Source organism: Myxocyprinus asiaticus, chromosome 49, assembly GCF_019703515.2.
Source record: "Myxocyprinus asiaticus isolate MX2 ecotype Aquarium Trade chromosome 49, UBuf_Myxa_2, whole genome shotgun sequence".
Classification (NCBI taxonomy): Eukaryota; Metazoa; Chordata; class Actinopteri; order Cypriniformes; family Catostomidae; genus Myxocyprinus; species Myxocyprinus asiaticus.
Window position 1 is genome coordinate 13355761 of NC_059392.1, and position 15361 is coordinate 13371121.

The window sequence follows — 15361 nt, forward strand, 5'->3', positions numbered from 1 at the left end:
ATTTACAATGTAAACATTTGTTATTTAACGGGAAAATGTTTCTTTTCATCAGTTAGGCTAGAAAGTAGAGGTCGACTGATAGTGGATTTTGCCGATACAGATAAGAAAGGTGGTGGAAAGGCCGATAACTGACTAATCAGTGCATTTTTTAATTGATATATGGAATGTTTAAAACTTTTCTTAGTCTTTCCTTGCTATGACAAACACAGACATAGACGCTACGAGAGTCCAAAATGAATTATATCCCAGATGCAGTTTATTATTCAACCAAAATCTCAATAACCAGAAAAAAAATTTAGATTTGGCAAATGATGTGGGATTTTTAACAATAAAAAAGCCAGAAACACACTGGGGACTCTTATTTTGAAATGCCGGAGGCTTGGCTCTGTTACAATGCCCTATTTAGTAGGTTATTTTCCAAATTATGCTTTTTATAACCCGTATATATATCAATAACATTAAGGGTTTTGTATAAATATATATACAGTATATTTAGCCAGAAATAAGATTTATTATTATTATTCACTAAATATGAATTTGGAGACACGATGTATGGGCTAACAAGGCACGTTTCCATGTAGTCTTATTTTTCTTTGCATGCCTTCGCTTAAATTTAGAACAATTGATTATCTAATCAAAATAAAAAAATATGCATTGAAGTGAAGATAAAAATATGGATTAATATTGTCAATTGTCAATGATGATTTAGATGCCTACAAGGTGTCAGTGACTATTTTATTTTAACTCTAGAGGCTGCTGTTTTAATGTAGAATTAAACTGTAGCGGCCACAGAGGAACACAAAAATTATTCAGCAACTATCTGCATTGAATTTCGCCGATAACCAATAGTTCCAAAAAGCAACTACCGGCACCGATTAATTGGTAAAACCGATATATCCGTTTACCTCTACTAGAAAGTCTGCGCAAGTACGCAAACCTAGACGCGAATGCTTGGCCAGTGCATTGCAAGTGCCCTATCTCGCATTACTATGGTGGTAAAAATCCTAAATACTCAAGTACTCCCATTCACATGTCTGTGCCTTTAAATTGGATGTGTTATTAAGGGTCCTCACACTACACTTCGCGCTCCATTCAAACGCATCTGAATGCACGAAACAGGATATGCAAGGTCATGCGAAGAAATTTCGTACAGCACTTTTGTACCAAAGTTCAAGCTTGGTGAACTCTGAACTGTGAATTTGTACGACAAGAGGGCAAGTGACCAATAGGAGATCGAAACGTCACACGCTGACCTCTTGGCTTAATTACACAAATGTTAAAGATGCGAGATTTATTGTTGCAGTAAAGTGAGTAGACAATATATTTGAACATTTTTAATATAATATTATTTGTTATTAGTGATGTATTATTTACTTACACCAGAAGGCATGCTCAATGCCTAGTGTGACCAGCCCTTTATTCAGGTAGCTAGCTATAAACATGTTGACAGTTAACTACAACTTTAACTACCCTACTCAGCAAGATTCTCTTCAAACTGTTGCTTCACCAAGAGAGTAGTTGAAAGAGAAAACTGACCATAGAAGAAGACCGATTCCTGATATATGCCACATCCTTTGTGGCAGCTCTAAGACTGCAAGACGTACTTATGTTGCATTATAAAATGAATTCTGACAATTCAGAACACAACAACACTTGAAATTGAGCTTGAGGATCTAGAAGCGTTTGCGTACTTGCGTAGAGTAGGTTTTGGGCCGTAGTTTGACACAGCTTTGCTACTTTAAATATTATTATAGATACTGACTGGAAGAGGCTCTTCCTCCTCCACAGTGCCATTCTGCACAGAATCTTCTCCTCCTCCATCACTGTGATGGTGATGATGGTGGTGGTGTCGCTTCTTTTTCTTTTCCTTCTCCTTTTCTTTCTTCTGCTTCTTCTTCTTGTGTTTGGACGATTTCTGAGTAGGAAATAAATAAATCAACCAGAAGCAATAAAATAAAACGCAATTAACATACGAGATGTAATGACCGCAGCAAAGATCCACGCTACTCAACTACTACTGTGCCATACTGGATATTAAAATGCTTAAAAGAATACTTCACCCAAAAATGAAAATGCGTTTGTATACTTTCTCGCCAGGTTTAACATCAATGACATCAAACATTATTGATTCTCAATTGTTGACTTTTTGCCATTGACGTCCAGTGTTGGGACGTTACTAATTACTGAAATTTAATAAATGTTTTGGTCAAAAATAGTGTAACATTACATTTTTGTAATCAGATTACTATGACTGACTTTCAATTAAATTAATTTTTACTTGGGCTACACATTTCTAAAATAATATTTAGAATGCATGTAAAACATGAAATATGTTAATATGTACATCCGTTTGCATTTCTATGAGTGAGAAATGAATGGTGCCGAGTGTATGACTTGAGTGCGAGAATGAATGAGGAGGAAATAGACATTTTTAATTTGTTGAGCGGGACATCACACAATTTTTAGATAGCAACTTAAAAGTTATTCAAAAGTAATGAGTAATGTGATTACTTTTTCATGAAGAGATTAGTAAAGTAATCCGATTAAAAATTTAGAGAAGTAATTTGCAATGGAATACTTTCTCTTTTTTTTTTTTTATTTACCCAACACTGTTGATGTCAAACCTATATTTGCAATATTTTAATATACGCAAATGAAATTTGAGGGCTACAGCGAAGGGTCAAGATTTTCAGCGAAGAATAACTTGAATTCCATCTGTTCCTCACACAAAGCTATGGCTTAAAAATGCAAATATAGTGCAAAACAGTGGACTATAGAGTCATATGGACTACAGTTATGGTGAGTTTTTTTGTCTTATTGGAGCTTGACAGCCCTGCCCCCTTTCACTTTCATTGTATGAAAAAGAGCAGCTAGGACATTCTTCAAAAAAAAATAAAAGTCAAACAGGTTTGAAAAAACACGAGGGCGAAAAGATGACCGAATTTCCATTTTTAAGAATGACTTATAAACAAAGACTCACCGTGTCCTCTGGTTCTGTCTCTTTAGGCTCCTCTGGCTCAGAATCTGGCGCGGCTGCAGAGCTCGCGTCCACAGTAGTGGCTGACAAGGGCGCTGTTACCTCCTGTAAACAACCCATTTATTATTACAAACAAGCTTGAAAATGTACCTGCTTTTAAACACCTTCAACCGAGATTGCAGAATGATCATCTACTATGAAGCATGCAATATGATTAAGATAAAAAAAAAAAAAAACACTACTCTGATCAAGTTGAGTTGATGTTGTTGGATCATCACATTGGGAAGAAATTAAAAGTGGTTAATCTGCAGTGAGAAATTCCAGTGCTTTGCATTTCTCTACTATTATTCAAAGATGCTTGGAAGTTTACATGTATTCAACCACAGCTTTAAGGAGGCAGGTCTCCAGCTAAACCTAAAGAGGACAAGTTTGGTAACACTTACTGTAAATACTACAGTATCTGAACTGTAAAATTTGGGGAGCAAGAAATAGGAGTAAATGATGACAGAATGTTCATTTTTGGCAAACTATTCCTTCCAAGTGCATTCTGTGTTAGGTGACCTACATTTAGTTTAAAGAGCAGCAAGAAATGCTTTGTACATGTTAGCTGTTTGACGGAAACCACGAGAACTGTCAAACAGGAGTCCTGGCTATTGACGATGGTAAAATACACCAGTGGCTCAAAAGACATGACGACACAGAAGACATTTGTCATTTGTTGTTCCCACATCAGTCATAACCACACATTTCTACCTCTGCATTTGCACACATGCATTGCCAACTTAAACAAGCAACACAGACAAAAATATGTGAGACCTTTGAAAACCAGTGAAAAGACACGTGAGAGACAAAGAGATCGGCACGTGAAGAACAGTGAGACCTCGGAGGAAAAGAAGAACAAAGGATCATTAAAAACAAGACAGACTGACAGCAGTATGACCAGAGGGGGTGGTGGTGGGGGGGGGGGGGGGGGTGAGAAAGCATGAAGGTCCGGACCTGGGTGGTGGGGGGAACAGGAGCGCTAGAGAGCCAGAAATCCAGATCAGAGGCCTGGAACAGAAAAGGCAGGATGGGGAAAATGAGTCTGCTCCTCAATGGCCCAAGCATAACCCCATACATACGCTTTCTGACAAACTCAAAAAGCAAAATAAGCAGATATTCCATCACAATGTTTGTTATTGCCAATTTAATATTAACAAATTTTGAATATTGATCTAAATTATGAACTTTGTGCATGTTCTGAACAGACTCATATATTTAATACGAATTTGTTCATATTATGTAAAAAAGTTAAAGCATTCACACTTTTTTCGTAAAATAAAGAAAACAAATTTTGGTAAACGTTGCACCCCCAGTAATATTTAATACATTTACCAATATAAATGTTTATATTATGTAAATGTGAATGTATTTACATAATTTGTAACAATGTTCTGAATAGACTAATTTTAAATAAATTTGTATTATGTAGAAAAGTTAATGCATTCACACTTTATTTTTATTAAAATAAGGAAACTGTTTTGGTAAACATTGCACCCCCCAGTAGTATTTAATAAATTCACAAATATACAAATATAAATGTTTGTATTATTTAAATGTGAATGTATTTACATAATTAGCAATAAGGAAAAAATATAAATAAGAATTAAGGAAATAAGGAAAAATATGGAAGTAAAATAACAAAAATGTATTGGTAAATACTTATTATGTCAGTAATAAGAATTAAGAAAATATAAATAATTAGGAATAAGTAACAACAGAAATTTTTATTAATTCATGAATTATCAAATAAATTAAAATTAACTACTAATGATAATTACAGTATTGTAGTGTGCAGGTATGTAGCTGCTAATGAGAAAATATAATTGCTTTTTTCTATTTTACTAAGAAAAAAAAACTGAATCAAGCTTCTCTAAGTAAAGATAATTTCCACTTATTTCACTTGTGGCAACCTAAATTTCATTTTGTTTCAACATAGCAATGGAATATTTCAGAGCAGTATAAATAAAGCCAATGAGCCACCTAATGTTAGTGTTGGGGAGAAATAAGACTTTTATAACACAGTACTTTAATTAACGTTAACAACCAAAAGCAACAAAAATGTGAATTCCACCATCATACCTCAGCAGATGTGGATGTGGGAGGGGCTTCCACCTCTTTGGTCTCCTCTGATTGGACAGCCTCTTCTAGCTGGGATTCCAGAGGCTCCTCCTCTACTTCCTTGTGTTTCTTCTTTTTCTTCTTTTCCTCTTTGCTCCTCTATTAAAAAAAAAAAAATCATGTTGTAGTGATGCTGAAGAGATAATTTAGGAATTTGACACATTTGTCTGAACCAGCCTATTATTATACAGGGCCGATGTATAATGCTTAATGTTCAGCAATCCAAAGACTAATCGATTTGGGAAGAGAGAAAAAAAAAACCCTAGAAGTGTATGGTAAAAAGTTGCTAAATTTGGCACACTGATTTGGGAGGGTCTCAAAATTTCTGGTGCCAATTTTAGAGTTAGTCACTTGAATCTACTAGTGTCACCACAAGTTCAAAATCTGTTCTATTTTAGCTAATAACTTTCAAAATTTATGGTCCGCTTATTTGCTAATTCCTCAGGATAAGTTCAATGCACGAGGCTGCAATTTTTACTTTTGTTGAAAGCGTACTTGCAACTATTTTTGTTTATTTTTCATCTTATACTTGCATGACGATTTTATTGTTTATTTTGGAGTAGACACTTTTTTTTCTAACCAAAGTGACTTGCAAGAAAACACCGCCCTCTATTGACAGACTTTTTTTTTTTTTTTTTTTTACCCACAAACATCTCACCTTTCTATCCTTCTCCTTGTCCTTCTTCTTCTCTTTCTTCTCCTTACTGCTCTTCTTCTTGATTTCCAGTGGGACGTTCTCACCATCTAGGCCATCTGCAGGGCTCTTCAGCACCTCTGGACGGTGGGTCCTCACAGGAAGCTTCTCGCTGTCTGCAAGCGGCCTGGAAAGAGTACGAGAAAGCAAGTGAGATTAGATGGAGACAGATGGAGAGAAAGAGTGAGAGAGACAACCAGGAGACATTCACGTGGGAGCTAGGCAAGACCTTTGGCTTACTTAAAGGGATATTTCACCCAAAAATGAAAATTCTCTCATCATTTACTCACCCTCATACCATCCCAAATGTATGACTTATTTTTCCTCTGCTGAACACAAAGAAGATTTTTAGAAGAATATCTCAACTCTGTAGGTCCTCACAATGTAAGTCAATGGTGACCAAAGTTTTAAGCTCCAAAATGCACATTAAAGCAGAATAAAAGTAATCCATAAGACTCCAGTGGTTAAATCTTTATCTTCTGAAGTGATATGATAAGTGTTGGTGAGAAACAGATCAATATTTAAAGGGGTCATGAAATTATTGTAAAATTTGTTTCATTATGTTCCTTGAGCTTATGTTATAAAAGTTTTTTTGCACAAAAAAATGGTCAGATATTTGTAAAACATGATCATTTTCCATCCTAATTCTGACCCTCTGTCAGAAACGCTTGTTTTAGGCTGCTTCTCCTTTAAAACTTGAACGTAAACACCCCATTGTTCTGATTAGCTGACATCATTGTATCGGAAAAATAGTATACATGCTGTGTATAACAGTATATTAGCTACTACACTGAAATATATTTAATTTCACTCTGCTTTCTTCACACATAATACAATTATTCAACTCAAACAAATATTCTTAGTCCGTTTATGTATTGATTTGATAAGCAGCAGTGATTTTAAGCCCAAACCAGAAATCATTCTTTCTCCTAGCAAGTACTGTTGCAATAGGCTGTATTTTATGCTAGCATCGTAGGCAACTTTCGTAACAGTGTTGTAACTGTAAACACACACAGTTTTAACAAGGCATGGCAGTACACTAGAGCAGAAAGGAGGTAAATTGCCTTACCGTTTATCAAGCGCTGAAACTTTGCTTGGTGCAGAAAAATCTGGAACAATGCTAAAAAAATTTAACAGTCAACACTTTGCAGCCTGAACTTGTTTAGAACACTGAATCTTTGTGACACCTGTGCTAAAAACAATCTAGACGCAGCACAACAAATGAAACAGTGCGCAGGTGCCTTGACATGCATTTCTGAGACTTGAAGTTCTTTTTAACTTGCCACGGTGTCTAAAAATGTGCCGGTCCTGTAATTATAATATAATTAATATAATAATTAATAATAATAATTTTCTTTATTTATCACACATTATACATTTGCACATATACAGTGAAATTCTTCTTTTTCACATATCCCAGCTAGGCTGGGGTCAGAGTGCAGGGTCAGCCATGATACGGCGCCCCTGGAGCAGATAGGGTCAAGGGCCTTGCTCAAGGGCCCAACAGTGGCATCTTGGCGGTGCTGGGGCTTGAACCCCCGACCTTCTGATCAGTAACCCAGAGCCTTAACCGCTGAGCTACCACTGCCCTACCGAGATGTGAGAGATGCTGAAGAAACAGCGAGACGCGATGCAACAGTGAAAGAGATTCGTCCAGCATGTGTTTTCACCTAGGAAAACAATGATGAGATGATGAACAGAGCAGATTGTTGGCACTGCCACATCTTTCAATAAAAGAAACATCTCATCTCGAAGCAGTAACTGGAGCCATTCTCTTAACAGTACAACCCAAAGATGATGCATGTTGTGTGCCGTGAACATACAAATTAGTAATGTGTTGTGATGTCATAAACACACACATTTCAAAACTAGACGTTTTGCTCTTTTTAGACAGGGAGGAAGTTTTGAATTTTGAAACTTACAGTATGTTTTTGTAGTGCAGTTACCTCTTATGTGTCTAAATATCAAGGAAAATTTGATTCTCCATTTCATGACCCTTTTAAGTCTGTTTTTACAATAAATTCTCCTCCCTGCCTGGTGGAGATATGTACCAAGGAATGTGAATCACCCAAAACAAAAGAATGTGAAAGCGGAGATTGATATATTTCTCACCGACACCTATCATATCGCTTCTGAAGATATGGATTTAACCACTGGAGTGGTATGGATTACTTTTATTCTGCCTTTATGTTCTTTTTGGACCTTGAAAGTTTTGGTCACCATTCACTTGCATTGTGTGGACCTTCAGAGCTGGGATATTTTTCTAAAAATCTTTGTGTTCTGCAGAAGAAAGTCAGTCATAGACATCTGGGATGGCATGAGGGTGAGAAAATGATGAGAATTTCCATTTTTGGGTGAACTATTCCTTTAAAATTCAGTGGTCAAAACCAAGTCCAAAAGGCCTGTTCGCAAGAAGTCGGATGCAAGAAAACAACAGCAAAGAATGGGATATTCGCAACTGAACCAAAACTATTCACACTGTGTTGTGGGGCAAAGTTGTAATTTTTTTCCATTGTTTGGCATCAAAGTACGATATTTTGGACTGTGAAGATCACCACAGATTTGCAATATCTTGATGCACTTCCATTTTTTTTAATTATTTTTTTTAGACCTGATGTGAAGAGGCCTTAGAGCAGGAAAAAGGTCAACCTTACAGACTGTTCCTATACAGTAAAGATAAAAACAACTACAGGGACACAGGTGTTTAAGGCAGTGGTTCTCAATCCAGGTCCTGGAGGACCCCAGCACTGCACATTTTGTATGTCTACTTTATTTAACCATGTTAGAGGGAATTTCAGGATCGAGATTGAGAACAAAAAGCACCAGTTTGAAGCCAGGCAAGGCTGTTAAATGCTAACATAATAGCAATATGAGCCAAGACACAACTGGCAGATGAGCTGATCCATCAAGCATTATGGCTTCTTTACGAATGTTAGCCTACAACCTTTCTACAGTGACCAACTTGCAAGTGCTGGGTGAAAGGGAGTAACAGGAGCTGGTAATTGGGCAGATGATCGGGTCCGTTGGGTCATGTGACCACAGGAAGTACTCACCTTGAGCTAGCACCAGAGAGCAGACTTTCAGGAGAGCAGAGATGCATGCGTGCATGAGAGAGAGATGAAAAAAAGAGAGAAGCAGAGAGTGGAGTGCATGTAAGTGGAGTAGATACAGGAGAAAGTTCCTAGAGTAGGAGATGCAAAAGATACAAGGCTACTAATAGCATTCTTGTTTTGCTCAGTGGGTTCAATAGGATTCCACTGAAATTGTTGTGTGGACGGGATTCTGGTCTAATCATTCAGCATCTGTTAAAGGCAGTTTAAGAAATGACAACAGCAAAAAGCATGAAATTGAAAACAATAACTGAAGGGAAAATGGCAATGGAATGATTGCTTCAGTTCAGGATACTCAAAATTAAATGGGAGTTCTTATTTTCAAGACTAACAGAAAGTGTTCAAGACTATTTAGAGTGGCATTTATAATCCAACCGGTTACAATTGTGACCGAAATTTGTTTTGAAATTTGAAGGGTCTAATAAGATTTGTTGATGTATTTTACACAAAAATTAAAGTGCATACTGTTTTGATTTCATGTGATTATTTTTACGAGTGATGCAAATAGTCACGTCCAAAGCCATTAAATTCCACTATGTCTGTGTCAAAGCTCCATAAAGTTAGCGTGCAAAACCTATAATACATATACAAATACCATATTTTGTACATTTAATTCTTAAAGCGTTTATTATTGATTTATTGTTATTAACAATTTTGATTGATTCCATGCAGCAAATCAAATATACAACAGAAAATGCTAAATCAAACCACATAAAATCACAACTTTTCCCCCCGAACGTTAACCCCCCACCCCCACCCGACACAAACAAGCATCCCAGTGGTCAAAAGCCAACTGACAAAGATACACAAATAGACAATAAAACAGCAGAAAATATTTGGAAACATAACAACAAAAAAACACTAGTCTCTCTCTGCTGCCCCTCCCCGAGAGCCTTCCAAAAAGGCTAAATAGCTGCCCTATTTCCTGATGTACAAATCCAGGTTGCCTAGCATTCTACATGCCATCTCCTCAAATGCCGCTACCCTGCCCAAATCGGTGCACCACTCACGAAATGAGGGTGCATCAGTTGACTTCCATCCCCTGTGGATTCACTGTCTGCCCATCAGCTTTTTATATATTTATCCCCTATGATCAGGACCGCCCCATCACCCAAAATACACAGTCTGGGGCAAAATGGAAATTGAGTGTCCACTACATCACACATAAAGCTCTGAACCCTCAACCAAAAGTCTTGGATCTTAACACATCCCCAAAAAACATGGGCTGTGACCCGTCTTCTGATTGGCATCGCCAGCAGGTGGGTGTGTCTTTAAGACCAAGCCTATACAATCTAGAGGGGGTCCAATAGAATCGAAGCAAAATCTTAAATTGCATCAGACGCACCCTTGCATCTCTAAATGTAGACTTGATGTTTTTTTAGAATTCTAGCCCACACTCCCTTCTCCAATACAAAGTTTAAATGTTTCTCACATAATCTCGAGAGAAGTTGAAGCTCCGTCCCCCAGACTCTAAATTAACAGGGAGTAATACACTGATGCCTCATGATTACTGCCTTTGGAAATGGTCACCACTTCCAGAGTATCTGCCGCTTTAGGGGGGTGTATGCTACCCCCAAAAATAGTACGGAGCAGGTGGTGCAGCTGTAAATACCTAAAGAACTGAGATCTGGGAATCCTAAAATGTTTAACCATATTTTCAAAAGATCTCAACACTCCACTCTCATATAGGACACAGAGCGTATTAACCTTCCTCACAATCCACTCTGACAAGCAGAAAGGGGACTTATTAATATGTAATTTTGGGTTCATCCATATGCTCAAGGCAACATTTAAATAATTGTCAGAATTAAACACTCTGGACACTTTTGTCCATACTGCGTGCAAATGCGAGATAACGGGGTGTGACTTAACTTCTCCAGTTAGTTTAATAGAAAGGATTTGCAATGGCAAAATAGGGGCAAGAAATTCCTGTTCAGTACAAAACCAGGGAGGGGCTCTCTCAGGTGGAAGCGACCAATGAGCCAAATGACTGAGACCGAATGCATAATAATAAAACAAAATCTTGGGTAGGCCTAGCCCACCTTTGTCAATCGCCCTATGTAACTTATTGAAATGTAATCTGGGACACTTACCATTCCAAATGAAGGACTTCGCTATATTATCAAATTGTGTGAAATAAGAGAGGGGGACATCTATAGGGAGTAATTGTAGCAGTTGAATTTTGGAATACAATTCATTTGAATAACATTAAACTTCTCAATCATAGATAAACGTAATGAAGCCCACCTGCCCACATCGCACGGAAACTTTTTTATTAAGGGTCAAAATTAACTAACTAAATCAGACAAATTTGCTGGGAATAAAATGCCCAAATACTTAATGCCCTGTTTAGGCCACTGGAAGGCGCCCGGCTGAAAAGCCATTACTGGGCAGTATGCTGTCAGAGCCAAAGCTTCGGATTTAGACCAACTGACTCTGTATCCTGAGAACTTAGAAAAGGAATTAATAATATTGTGGAGGCAAGGCATGGATCTAGTGGGGTTGGAGACGAATAATAAAATATCATCTGCGTAAAGCAAAAGCTTATGCACCATACCTCCCGCCACCCCTGGAAAATCATCTTCCTTTATTAATCACGGCTGCTAATGGTTCCAGGGCAAGACAGAACAATAAGGGGGAAAGAGGGCAACCCTACCGGATGCCCCTATCCAGAGTAAAATAATCTGAAATTAATCCATTTGTTTATACTGCTGCTACTGGGTGTCTATAAAGTAACTTAATCCATCCAACAGAAGTATTCCCGAAAACCTTAAAAAGATAATCCCATTCTACCATATCAAATGCCTTTTGGGCGTCAAGTGAGATGGCAGCGACCGGAGTCTGATCATTCGCCACTGACTACATGATATTGAAGAAACGCCTAATGTTATCAGAAGAGCTGCGGCCCCGTATAAACACCACCTGATCTATATGTATAATGGCCCTTTTCCACTGCACGTTATGGTTCGACTCGACTCAACTCGACTCTGCTCGCTTTACTTTTCTGAGCTTGCTTTTCCACTGCAGTTTAGTGCCGCCTCAACGTGGGCGGGATTATAGGCTGATCATCATAGTTGCGCCTCCTCTACTGCCATGACATCATATTAAACGTGACACAAAAATTACTGACCATAAACAATAACACGACCGCTAGCTGTTAGCTACTAGCTCATTGTGCTGCATAAAGCAGTTGTTGCATGGTGATTTTACACAAGTGTAACAGTTAAATTGGCCTGGTTGTTTTAGAAGCAAGCTTTCTAGTAGCTGGTCAACTAAATAAAGTGAAGCTTTCAAGCGGAACATAGAGTTAACGTAACAAAACGTACCATTCTCCATCGTGGACTCCAACAACACAGAGTCCAGGGCACTCTCCCTCCCATTGCTCGCCGGTCTATTGCCATAGATAGCGTCCATTTGGTTGAACCACTTCCACTTTCTTCTGTTTGAACCACTCCTGCTGTTGTGGTCCTTGATGGTTCTGTAGTCACTTTTAAGTTTTTTTTAACTTTTCCCTAGCTGAGACACTTCCTGGAAGACTTTTTCGTTTTGCGTCATTTCGTTCGTCGCTAACGAGAGGAACGTCGCCACCTCGTTTATTGACCACGGCGTGGTTTTGCGCAAAGCCATTTCTTTTTACAATTCGAAAGTCGCGTGAACAAATTATATTGCTGTCACTGTTGCTAACTTTAAAACTAGCGGGTTGATGTCCCGTGTCGCAAATCCAGTGACGCTGGTAGTGACGATTCTCTCTGACCAATCAGTGATCTGCAGGGTTTTGACATCACATTTAGTATTGGCTCGGCTTGCTTGGAACCTCGACCGAGGTGGTACTAAAAAAAGTATCAGGTACCAGGTACTATCCACAGTGGAAAACCCCAAAAAGCAAGCAAAGTCGAGCTGTACCGTGCAGTGGAAAAGCCCCATAAGAGAAGTCATAATCGGTTAGCCAAAATTTGAGACAATATTTTTACGTCTAGCTGGATCAGGAAAATTGGACATTAACGCTTACACTCGCTTGGATCTTTGTCCTTTTTAAGAATCAGACTGATCCGGGCTTGCGTCATGGTTGGCGGAAGCTTTCCATTCTTTAATGATTCTGTATAAACTTCTAACAAAAGTGGAGCCAGTTCTGTAGCATAAGATCTAAAAAATTTAGCAGCAAAGCCATCTGGCCCCGGAGTGCCTGTAAGCAAGGCCTTAATTACCTCGCCAAGCTCCTCCAAGGTTATCTCAGAATCAAGAGAATTGTTTTGCTCAGTCGTTAGTTTAGGAAGTTCTAATGGTTCCACAAAGTTTCTAATATCTTCAACAGTAGACGAAGACATGGAACTATAGAGATCAAAACAGAATTCTTTAAAAGCATTATTAATATCAATGGCCAAGGTAAAAATTTCACCACCAGCAGATTTCACTGCATTTTTGAAATGGCAAATGATTGACTACCATTATAAAATTGCAGATTTCAAAGTACTATTACAATAAATAAAACAAGAGAAAATTTTAAAGAAATATGCAGTTATTCTTGGTTTGTCAGCAAAAAAAAAAAAAAATAATAAAAAAAATTAATTTGTATTTTCTATTGGGTCCTATTGAAGAACAGAGCAAATTTTGACGATGTAGTTTCCCACTGGTTACAATTGTGACCAAAAAATATATCTCATATTACTTTTACTAACTTACATACAGTTTTTTTTTCATTGGGCTATCCAAGGAGTAAAATACATGCACCCAGTTAGCTGGAAAAATTCTGGATTAAATGGGTTGAATCCAATTCAATTGATAATTTCACTTGCATGCCGTTTTCACTCCTTATCAAAGTTTTTGTCAACAGATCTAATACTGTAATTGTTTCTGTAAAATGTATCTAAAGCAGCATTTTAGGGCATTTGAGGTGGCTGAAATTTAAGTGCACTGCACTATAATTCATGAAGAAGTCATTACTATGGACCAGTATGATTTAGATGCATTTATAGATGTCTATGATGAGCAGAAAATGGCCTGGTAGATGATACAGGACAGACTTCATGTATATCAATTGAAGAAAGTGAAGACGTGGTACATACTTGTCCAGATCAATGTCCAGAGCTTTGTGAGGGTCGTTAGGATCTTTGTCGTCATCGTCACTGGGTAAGGCATTCTGTGAAAAGAAACACCTACACTGCATAAAAATGAGTGCTGTCAGTTGATTCAAAAATATAATCACGATGAACAGCATTATTTTTTTTTTTTTTTTTTTTTTTTTTTTTTTTTTAAGTTAATCGCGATTAATCTTAGATTTATAAAAATGCTGAAATTTGACTCTATATATACTTCTCCTGTCAAAATGCATTTAGTTCCTTTTAGAAAAGAAAACAATATGTAACAATAATGTTTTATTAACATTTTCCAAACAAAGAATTCCACAGTATAAAGATATAATGCACAAAAAAAAAAAAAAAAAACAATTCAAGGTTAAAAGCTTCCTCAAAGTCTAAGTGGAAGGTTGATTAATTGAAATATCTACTCCCTGTAGTTTGTGTTTTCATTGCAATAGGCATTAAATCTCTTAAACCCTCTTCCTCCAGAATATCAATAGTGGCTATCCACTTTGCTGCAGCAATTGTGAAGCCGCTTTTACATGATTCATGCCGCTTTTAACTCCACATGAAAAGCGCTTGCAGAGAACGTCTTGTTTTGCTTTTAGCGCTGGCACTGTCCATTTAATGACACTGCATTCAAATGGTCTGGAACACGTTGTCGGGGAAATGCTGATGCTTCACTCCAGTGGGTTGTGTGAATGTGGCTTATCACAAGTCCTATCTGGGTTTGTTTTTTACTAAAAAAATGTTTTAAGACGTCCTTTTTCCATCACTTGATCATTGACACAGAATCGTGTGTGTGTCTGAGGTGTGTGCATCAGTGTAATGACCCTAGACACATCGCAAAGGTTCCACCCTACTCCAACCAGTTTCGGCACTCTGAATAAAATATCAGAATCTAATGTGAAAATTGGTAACTTGACAATGAAGAAATTAGCAATTAAGAAAAATTAACACATTAAATATTTTAAATTAATCACATACCTTAGCACGTTAATTTTGACAGCTGTCGACAGCTAATGACTTTAACAGGTACTGTAACCCACCTCTGGCATTTCCTCTGTGACTATGTCCACCTGCTGAGCAGGCGCGATGTCTTCCTCACTCTCAGGACCTGAATATGCCTTCCTCTCTTTCCCTCGCTTTTCTCTCTTTTTCTTCTTCTCTTTCTTCTTCCTCTCAGCCTTCACCTTCTGACGGCGCTCCACCTCCAGCTTGAGGTACTGGTCTGACATGGGCATCCCTGAGAAAGTTGGAGCAAATAAAGATGAATGATTATATTTTGTCCATGCAGTTGAAGCTAATGTGGTTACACATTAGGGATTCATTCGTGGTTCAAAAG

The 15361-nt window shown here is 37.7% G+C and overlaps 1 protein-coding gene across 6 annotated transcripts in view; it reads right to left on the reverse strand.

The window, feature by feature from the left end:
* Positions 1 to 15361, reverse strand: part of LOC127438568 (AP-3 complex subunit delta-1-like) — a 59791-nt gene that overhangs the window by 14192 nt on the left and 30238 nt on the right. For 3 of the 6 annotated variants that reach the window (XR_007896759.1, XM_051694234.1, XM_051694233.1), the window contains exons 20-27: positions 15066 to 15262; positions 14005 to 14078; positions 8885 to 8908; positions 5796 to 5958; positions 5099 to 5236; positions 3974 to 4027; positions 2981 to 3082; positions 1763 to 1915 (exon numbers count right to left, since the gene is read on the reverse strand). Coding sequence is in view for 5 of the 6 variants with exons in the window: in XM_051694234.1 (XP_051550194.1) it covers positions 1763 to 1915; positions 2981 to 3082; positions 3974 to 4027; positions 5099 to 5236; positions 5796 to 5958; positions 8885 to 8908; positions 14005 to 14078; positions 15066 to 15262 (905 nt within the window). In the remaining variant the exon portion in view is untranslated. The remainder of the gene's footprint in view (positions 1 to 1762; positions 1916 to 2980; positions 3083 to 3973; positions 4028 to 5098; positions 5237 to 5795; positions 5959 to 8884; positions 8909 to 14004; positions 14079 to 15065; positions 15263 to 15361) is intronic. The other 3 variants (XM_051694236.1, XM_051694235.1, XM_051694237.1) reach the window with 2 other exon arrangements.